The sequence below is a fragment of the Phoxinus phoxinus genome (assembly GCF_949152265.1).
Source record: "Phoxinus phoxinus genome assembly, chromosome: 10".
In the NCBI taxonomy this organism is placed as follows: domain Eukaryota; kingdom Metazoa; phylum Chordata; class Actinopteri; order Cypriniformes; family Leuciscidae; genus Phoxinus; species Phoxinus phoxinus.
This window is the reverse complement of record NC_136885.1, coordinates 1,682,338-1,693,537: the sequence shown is the minus strand read 5'-3', so window position 1 is coordinate 1,693,537 and position 11,200 is coordinate 1,682,338. Positions and strand designations below refer to the sequence as shown.

The window sequence follows — 11,200 nt, the reverse complement described above, 5'->3', positions numbered from 1 at the left end:
TAAGAAGGACATTTGTTCAGCGTCACTCAGTTCAGAGAATGATGGGATCAAGGTTTTAAATCTGGGCAGAAAAGTTTCTCTTATATTGGTATATTTAGAGCAGAAGAGCAGAAAGTGTTCCTCATCCTCTGTGTGCACACACACACACACACACACACACACACACGCACACACATGCTCTCTCTCTCTCTGTCTATATCTTCCTCTCTCTTTCTCCAGATCATGGTCACTTAATCTGTATTTTGAGAGGATTTGTCTTTCTTTAAATTGTTTAATAAATAGATAACTGGCCAATAGTGGTTCTATTGAGGGTCGAGTAACATTGGAGTTTATTCTGGAGGTCAAAATGAGCTTTTAGTGATTGGTCATGAGTGTGTTTTAGATGTGTGTGGATTTCTTTAACAATAGTTGTGTGGCTGTAGCTGTGGTCAATAGGGCTGGGCGATATGACGATATTATCGTATATCGACGATGTCTCCCAAGTATCGCGATGTCGATTATAACATTCGTTTCTAGACGATAATCGTCTATATAAAAAAAAAATGACATAGCCTATATTTCACATAGCCCTATAGTTATACATATTTATTCACATGCAATAATATGAATGAAATATTTTTTATAGGCTAGTTAGGATTAGGAATACAAAATCGATTCTTCTTCGAGACGAATGAACACTTCTGCATGCGCGATGTGTACTGAGCTGCGCACTCAAACAACGAGCCGCCTCTCACATATATAGTGCTCGGACACATACACACACATAATTATATCTCACAATTATCCTTAGTTAATTTATAGAATCAAATAAACATGAATAAACAACAGAAAAATTATTGTTTCAACCACAGAAAGACGTCAGTACACACCTTTTTTCAAGTTCTTATATCCCCGTAAACACAGTCGATTTTGTCTTCAGTTGAGAAAGAAAAATACTCGCTGCCACCATTAATGATGATCAAAAAACAAAGGAAAAAGAAAATAACTCACTGAACTTTTGTAACTTTAACTAACATTTTTTATGCCCGTTTTTCGGTGCTGACTCTCTAACGGCAACATGAGTGTGTGTAGCCGGGACCTTGAGATGCGTTCCCAGTCATACATCCTTTATCCTTTCTTTCGTAATTTTGTTAAACATTTTTTTCTGGATTTCTTGATCTTTAAATAATTTTTATTTTATTCATATGCTATTCGTTTTTATACAATTTTGTTCTGCATACGGAAAAAAAAAACTATCCTGTTAATTCAGATATAGCCTACAAACATGACCATTGTAATTAAAATTCAAATGAGGTTATATTGCAAACGGATGAAGAAATTTCGTTGATTTGAATCTCTCATGCACGCGTTCGGAGTTTACAATGTTGGCAGCTCTGTTACAGGCTATAGCCTATTGGAAGCGTTATAGCCTACTTTGCTTTAAATAACAATAAATAACGAAAGAAACTAAATAATATCCAAATATAACTTTTAATGACTTCTGTCTCTAAATAAATAAAGCTATCATTTTTATTTCGTAAACGGCTTAAGGTTGTAGATTTAAAAATCGTGCTTCCCCTTGTTAATTGATTTCATGGAAACAGACACCAATGATTTTGCCAAGATATCTAATTTATTTTACCATTTTATATAAGACATAAGGGAGAGAACGGATCAGCAAAAGATCTTCATGCATCTCAGTCATTTCTCTCTCTCTGCCTAAACAAAGAGCTTCAGTTCTTATATGCTGAAACATTTGGTTTCCATTAACATAGCATGTATATATTATGCTAGGTAGAAAAAACACTGCATACATTCCATTCCAGACACTCAAAATCTCCCAAAATCTCCCTCTCCCACATATGCATTCAAAACATTATGTGAACAGTATGATTCATAAAACACAATGATTACAAATGATTATGAATGTATATAAAAAGTATAAAACAGATACATAATACTTCTGATTATGAATATTAATAAAAATTATAATAATACTAAAAACAACATTAAAAAGATGAGATTGTAAGTCTTCAAGGTGAACTTGGAACTCTAAGACCAAAAAGGAGGAGGGGAAAAACGTTTTTGCTCATGCAGAACGAAAAAATTCGCTTTTAATTCCTAATTTTAGACAAATAATAAATATAGTAGGCTATAGTTTAAATACAAGTTTAAAAACAGCGCTACATATTAGGAAATTAAACTGATCCTCATTAAATCAGGCGATAGGTAGGCGTCAGTGATGCGCGGGTCAATGTATAAACAACCCGCACCCGACCGACGTTTTCAACTAACCCGCCCGCAACTCGGACCGCAAAAAAAAAAGAAAGAAAATATTGTACCCGACCCGCTTCCCGACCCGCGTTTGTTTAAAGTAGCTATAGTTTATGCTCATCGTAGCGTCATGGGCCATAGACGGAGGAACTAGGGGTGCGCATTTTTCTGAATGCTGTATGATATCGCCAGTGTTTTGTAATAAAAGCTTGATTTATTCATTTATTTCGTTTCATTTTCTTAACAATTAAGATGCTGCATGTGTTAATCCAGTCTAGTCGAAGTGTGCGTCTCTCCCCCGACTTTCCCAACAAAAATCCCCCCCCCCCCCCCCCCCTCTCAGCAAACACATAAAACTGACATTACTGAGCTATGCGTTTAAAAGTAGCCTATTAAATTGGCACAATGGCAATGCTCAGTTCAACGTGTTGGGAAATCAGGCATTTTGTGGTAGGCGTACCGCCAAAAAAGAAAGAAAGAGAAACATCGGACCTTATGAAAAACAAATAGGCAAGACACCTTCCTATAACATCAACATGCATTCACCATTACAATCACCAGACTGTCTTCTGTTCAGTTATATTTAACATTTCTCCTCGCGAAACGAAATCCGTTTCAAACACATGCGATAGAACAGTGTGGAAATGATTAGCAACACTAAAATAACAGCAAAGCTAATGTTTTATGCTCGTTCAAGCTCAAACTAACCAAAGTAAAACCTTTAACGTTTCAATCAATCAATTAAACTAATTAAATCGCAGGCTATCATTAGATGAAGTGCAGCCAAACTCAACATGACTTTTTAACGGTGTATGTCGGTATAGCGTTGTCTCCGGCGGGGCGTGTTGGGCTTGGGTAGACGATATTATCGGATATCGCGATATTTTTTAAGGCGATTATCAATAAAATATTTTTTACATATCGCCCAGCCCTAGTGGTCAATGGGGAGGATAGTCTGATGGACGAGTTGCAGAGCGAGTGTGTGTAGAGGATGAGCTTCTGCTGAGCTTTCATTGGCGAGGAGGGCTTTATATTGGACTGACTCTGGATCAGCCGGATGGAGGTGATGCCAGAACTGAACTAACAAGATTTTTATATAGGTTCCAGAAAGAGTTTTGATCGACCGAATCATCAATCTCATCAATTTTGGTTTTTAAATATTTTTCTGTTGTGTAGTTTTGCAGACGTTCTGAATAAGAAAGCCGTAATGTCTGGCTTGTAGTCCTTAACAGACGGCCATCTTGCTCCAGCCATCTGAGGGCAATGTATCTCTAGAACACGTCCTGTCATGATGCCACAACACGCATACACACACAGAAATACACACACACAGAGAGAAACTCTCGCGCGCACACACACACACAGAAACACACTGAAACACATAAACACAGACACACTCACACAGACAGACACTCACAAAGCACACACACACACACACACACACACACACACACACACTGAAACACATAACACACAGACACACTCACACAGAAGCACACAGACAGACACTCACACAGAAGCACACACACACACACACACACACACACACTGAAACACATAAACACAGACACACTCACACAGACAGACACTCACAAAGCACACACACACACACACACACACACACACACACACACACTGAAACACATAAACACAGACACACACACACAGAAACACATACACACACAGAAACAGAAATACACACACACAGAGAGAAACTCTCGCGCGCACACACACACACACACACACACACACAGAAACACACACACACACACACACTGAAACACATAAACACAGACACACACACACAAACACATACGTACACAGAAACAGAAATACACACACACAGAGAGAAACTCTCGCGCGCACACACACACACACACACACACACAGAAACACATACACACACACACACACACACACACACACACACACACACACACACACACTGAAACATAAACACAGACACACTCACACAGAAGCACACAGACACACACTCACACAGAAGCACACACACACACACACTGAAACACATAAACACAGACACACACACAGAAACACACACACACACACAGAAACACATACACACACACAGAAATACACACACACTCAGAGAAACTCTCGCGCGCACACACACAAAAACACACACACACAGAAACACATACACACACACACACACTGAAACACAGAAGCACACACACACACACAGAGAAACACACACACACACAAACAGAAGCACGCACACACAGACACACTCACACAGAAGCACGCACACACACACACACACACAGAAGCACACACACACACACACACACACACACACACAGAAGCACACACACACACAGAAACACACACACAGAAACTCGCACACACACACACACACACACACACAGAAGCACACACACACACACACACACACACACACAGATGCACATACACACACTAGTGACTTGGCCAGCAGCCGCACACAGAAACACACACACACACACAGAGAGAAGCGCACACACACACAGAAACTTGCACACACACACAGAGAAGCAAACACACACACACACACACACACACACAAAAGCACACACTCACACAGAAGCAGACATACACACACAGAAACGCATACACACAGAGAGAAACTCTCGTGCGCACACACACACACAGAAACACATACACACACACACACACACACACACACACACTGAAACACATAAACACAGACACACTCACACAGAAGCACACAGACAGACACTCACACACACACACACACACACACACACACACTGAAACACATAAACACAGACACACTCACACAGACAGACACTCACAAAGCACACACACACACACACACACACACACACACACTGAAACACATAAACACAGACACACTCACACAGAAGCACACAGACACACACTCACACACACAGAAGCACACACACACACACACACACACACACACACACTGAAACACATAAACACAGACACACACACACAGAAACACATACACACACAGAAACAGAAATACACACACACAGAGAGAAACTCTCGCGCGCACACACACACACACACACAGAAACACATACACACACACACACACACACTGAAACACATAAACACAGACACACTCACACAGAAGCACACACACACACACACACACTGAAACACATAAACACAGACACACACACACAGAAACACATACACACACAGAAACAGAAATACACACACACACAGAGAGAAACTCTCGCGCGCACACACACACACAGAAACACACACACACACACACACACACTGAAACATAAACACAGACACACTCACACAGAAGCACACAGACACACACTCACACAGAAGCACACACACACACACACACACTGAAACACATAAACACAGACACACACACACAGAAACACACACACACACACAGAAACATACACACACAGAAACACATACACACACACAGAAATACACACACACTCAGAGAAACTCTCGCGCGCACACACACAAAAACACACACACACAGAAACACATACACACACACACACACTGAAACACAGAAGCACACACACACACACAGAGAAACACACACACACACAAACAGAAGCACGCACACACAGACACACTCACACAGAAGCACGCACACACACACACACACAGAAGCACACACACACACACACACACAGAAGCACACACACACACACACACAGAAGCACATACACACACTAGTGACTTGGCCAGCAGCCGCACACAGAAACACACACACACACACACACACACACACAGAGAGAAGCGCACACACACACAGAAACTTGCACACACACACAGAGAAGCAAACACACACACACAAAAGCACACACTCACACAGAAGCAGACATACACACACAGAAACGCATACACAGAAACACACACACACACACACACAGAAACACGCACACACACACATACACACAGAAACACATACACGCATAAATACACACAGACACACAAACTCGCGCGCACAAACACACACACACACACACAGACACACTCACACAGAAACACTCACACACACACACAGAGAAACACATACACACATAAATACACACATACACACAGAAACTCATGCGCGCGCACACACACACACACACATATACACACAGAAACTCGCGCGCACACACACAGACACACTCACACAGAAGCACACTCACACAGAAGCACGCACACACACACACACACACACAGAAACTCGCACACACAGAAACACATACACACACAGAGAAACTCTCGCGCGCACACACACAGAAACACACACACAGAAACACACACACACACAGAGAAACTCTCGCGCGCACACACACAGAAACACACACACAGAAACACATACACACACAGAGAAACTCTCGTGCGCACACACACAGAAACACACACACACACACACACACACACACACACACACACACATTGTAACACATAAACACAGACACACTCACACAGAAGCACACAGACATACAGAAGCACACACACACACACACACAGAAGCACACACACACAGAAGCACACAGACACACACATACACACACAGAAACACAGACACGCACACACAGACACACTCACACACACACAGAAGCACACACACACACACCGACACACACATACACACACAGAAACACACACAGAAACACAGACACACTCACACAGAAGCACGCACACACACACAGACACACTCACACAGAAACACACACACACACACACAGAAACTCGCACACACAGAAACACACACACACAGAAACACATACACACACGCATACGCATACACTCACACACACACAGAAACACATACACACACACACATACACACACACACACATACACACACAGAGAAACTCTCGCGCGCACACACACACAGAAACACACACACACACACATTCACACACAGAAACACACACACTGAAACACATAAGGACAGACACACACACACACAGAAGCACGCACACACACACAGACACACTCACACAGAAGCACACACACACAGAAACACACACACAGAAGCACACACGCACAGAAACACACATACACAGACACACACACACACAGAAACTCGCACACACACACACACACAGAATCACACACACAGAAGCACACACACACACACACAGAATCACACACACAGAAGCACACACACACACACACACAGAATCACACACACACACACACAGACACACTCACACAGAAACACGCACACACATAAACACACAGACAGAAACACACACACACAAAAACACATACACACATAAATACACACATACACACACAGAAACTCGCACACACAGAAACTCGCAAACACAGAAACTCGCACACACAGAAACACACACACACAGAGAAACTCTGGAATACATTGGATCGCGTTCAAATTAGAAGTTCTTCTTTATTGAGCGCGGCTGCAAGTTCCAAAATCAGTCTAAATCTAAATGGTTTACATTGTAATTTATACATTCCAAGGGGGAGGAGACTTCAGGGGGAGGAGACTTCTGGGGGAGGAGACTTCTGGGGGAGGAGACTTCTGGGGGTGGAGACTTCAGGGGGAGGAGACTTCTGGGGGTGGAGACTTCTGGGTGAGGAGACTTCTGGGGGAGGAGACTTCTGGGGGAGGAGACTTCTGGGGGAGGAGACTTCTGGGGGAGGAGACTTCTGGGGGAGGAGACTTCTGGGGGAGGAGACTTCTTGGGGAGGAGACTTCTGGGGGAGGAGACTTCTTGGGGAGGAGACTTCTGGGGGAGGAGACTTCTGGGGGAGGAGACTTCTGGGGGAGGAGACTTCTGGGGGAGGAGACTTCAGGGGGAGGAGACTTCTGGGGGTGGAGACTTCAGGGGGAGGAGTTGATTCTATCAAGCGAAAAACCTGTATTGCAGGATATCTAGATTGCTCTAGAGAAACCGAACCAATCAGCATAATGTATTGCTAATCCAATCATCCTGACTTGATTGCTCAAACCTTAACATTATCATAGAGACAAAGGCACCGCTGTACCTTGAGCTTAATGGGCAGGAAGTGCATAAAGACAAAAGCTAATGTCAGACTCCTGAATTGCTTGACTTAATCTTCATCTAAACCTTAAATGCTAAAATCAGTATTTTTCACCGTGATGTTTAGGTAAGAAAGCATATCTGAAAAAGATTCCTAAAATGTGTTATTCTTCAACACACACACACACACACAGAGACACACACACACTAGTGATATGTTGATATGGCCAGCAGTGATATCACTCTGTAGCCCAAGACTGGTGTCCCACTGATCCTGAATCCCAGGATGTCTTTCGAAAGAGTCGGGGTGTTTAACAACTTAAGCTAATGAATATTTGTATATATTTCATATTGACAGCATTATGTTATTTATATTTTAAGTGTCATGTTTATCTCTGGATATAGGCTTAATGTGTGTCATTGTTCTCTACAGGTTGAGAAGGTGTGGTGTGACAGAAGAAGGTTGTGCTGCTCTGGCTTCAGCTCTGAGATCAAACCCCTCACACCTGAGAACACTGCATCTGTCTGAGAATAAACTAGGAGACTCAGGAGTGAAGCTGCTACAGGATCTGGAGGATGATCCACATTATAAACTGGAGACACTAGAGTAAGAATAGTTTTTAACGATTTTCATCATCATATTTTCATTTAAAGTTCAAATGGCTGATTTACTCACTAGAAATATAAGTAAATTGTACCAGGTTCAGTAAGTGTGTGTGTGTGTGTGTGTGTGTGTGTGTGTGTGTGTGTGTGTGTGTGTGTGTGTGTGTGTGTGTGTGTGTGTGTGTGTGTGTGTGTGAGTGAGTGAGTGAGATCATCAGATGACTCTTAAATTCATCTTCAGATTCTGTAGTTCTCTGAACTTTAAACTGTGTTAATATGAGTTTAATTCTGCTCATGATGTTGTGACTGATTGTGAAAATAATATTAATGTTATTTCCAGCTTTTCCCCTTTAACTGTCTCTATAGGCATCTTTACACCGCCGGGTTAAGGCGGCTCTAAAGCGGCTCTGCTCAAAGTTCTGTGGAAAGACACAATATAAAAGCAGACTTAAAATATGCCGGTCTGACCCTCCTCAGCCGCTGGTGTCAAAGATGACTCTGATATTGGTTTGGTTCAGTGTAGATGAAGGAGAACTTGTGCCGCTCTAAACTACGCCATTGCCATGACAACCAAACGCGCGGCGCGAGAATCAAGAAGCGGAAGACTAAACATATCGGCCTAGCTCCATATTGTTTTAGCCAAATTAAAGATGTCAGTCAACAAGGGACAATAAAGCAAAAGTGTCCTGTACTCGCATCGTGAAGCAAACCACCAAAATAACAGAGTCTCGCCGTGTGTAATCTTCCTGTGAAGAGACTGGCAGATCAACAATAATAATTGTTCTTTGAAGAAATAAGAAAGAAAAAAGAAACCTTTCGACCTATTTTAATCCTGCGGTGTGTAATAAATACTTCATCAGTTCTTTGTAGCATTTGTTCCTGCAATAATTTTTATTAAGAAATAGAGAATAGCTTTCAGTACCACAGAATTATGACAACATCAAAGCGTGAGATCGCTATATCTTGCAGAGGAAATGTAGAATTCTGTATTTTTATTTATCTCTAGTTTTATTTTTTTGTTTACTATTTCATAATTTTTTAATTAATGTTATAACACTTAAAACTGTTATTTTTTTTTTAAATAGCAATGTTTAACCGCTTCAGAAAAACAATTAACGTGATTTTATGCCGCTTCAGATTTGGTTTCTGTGCCGCTTTTTCTGTGTAAAGAGTAAAGACGCCTTATGTGTGATAATCTGAGATTTGGGTTGTCTGTTATCGACTGATATTACATGTGTCGTGTGTAATGGTCATTTCTGCTGGTTCTGTGTCCGCTGTCCGGTGTGTGAAAGTGACCTTTCATGTGCTTTTGATTCTGTAAAGTGACTTTGAGCATCAGATAGAAGATATATGATCATGTTTGAGAATTAATTAATATAGATTATCTAGTTAGTTTTCTTATGAAAAGATGTGTCAGATGTAATATCTCATACTGCATATGTGACTGTGTGTGTGTTGTATTTTAGGTGTTGGAGGACAGTCTGATCTTCTGACGATCGTCTGATGGAGAATAAAGATCCACTACAGAGACTCACAGTCAACAGAATCAACAGAGACTGAAGATACAGGGACTTCACTGTTATAAATTAAGACTTCACTGTTATAAATTAAGACTTCACTGTTATAAATTAAGACTTCACTGTTATAAATTAAGACTTCACTGTTATAAATTAAGACTTCACTGTTATAAATTAAGACTTCACTGTTATAAATCAAGACTTCACTGTTATAAATGAAGACTTCACTGTTATAAATGAAGACTTCACTGTTATAAATTAAGACTTCACTGTTATAAATCAAGACTTCACTGTTATAAATTAAGACTTCACTGTTATAAATCAAGACTTCACTGTTATAAATCAAGACTTCACTGTTATAAATGAAGACTTCACTGTTATAAATGAAGACTTCACTGTTATAAATTAAGACTTCACTGTTATAAATTAAGACTTCACTGTTATAAATGAAGACTTCACTGTTATAAATTAAGACTTCACTGTTATAAATTAAGACTTCACTGTTATAAATTAAGACGTCACTGTTATAAATTAAGACTTCATTTAGATTTCAACGATCCTCTGACAGTCCTGATGAGGCGGCAGTGAAACACCTTTTATTTCACAGCAGCAAATTACAGTTTCTCATTCATAGATTAACCATTTATTAAACGCACAGTAACTCAAAAGCCTGAATATCTGTGTTTGTGTTGTACCAGCAGAGGGAGACAAAGACTAATGAAAGATTCATTGTTCATAATTATGAGAAGAAAAAGTTCAAGCTCACTTTTGGAAACAATGGAAGCTTGAGTTTATACATCATGTTTTTAATAATAGCTGTATTACATTTGTATTAATGTATTA

General features: G+C 40.8%; 1 protein-coding gene across 4 annotated transcripts in view; it reads left to right on the top strand.

Annotated features, from left to right (window-relative positions):
• The window catches only part of LOC307005392 (NLR family CARD domain-containing protein 3-like), a 232,388-nt gene extending 221,188 nt beyond the window's left edge, over positions 1–11,200 (top strand). For all 4 annotated transcript variants that reach the window (XM_079625511.1, XM_079625514.1, XM_079625515.1 and 1 more), the window contains 2 exons: positions 8,671–8,844; positions 10,307–11,200. In XM_079625511.1, the coding sequence (XP_079481637.1) occupies positions 8,671–8,844; positions 10,307–10,325 (193 nt within the window). In that variant the 3' untranslated portion in view covers positions 10,326–11,200. The remainder of the gene's footprint in view (positions 1–8,670; positions 8,845–10,306) is intronic.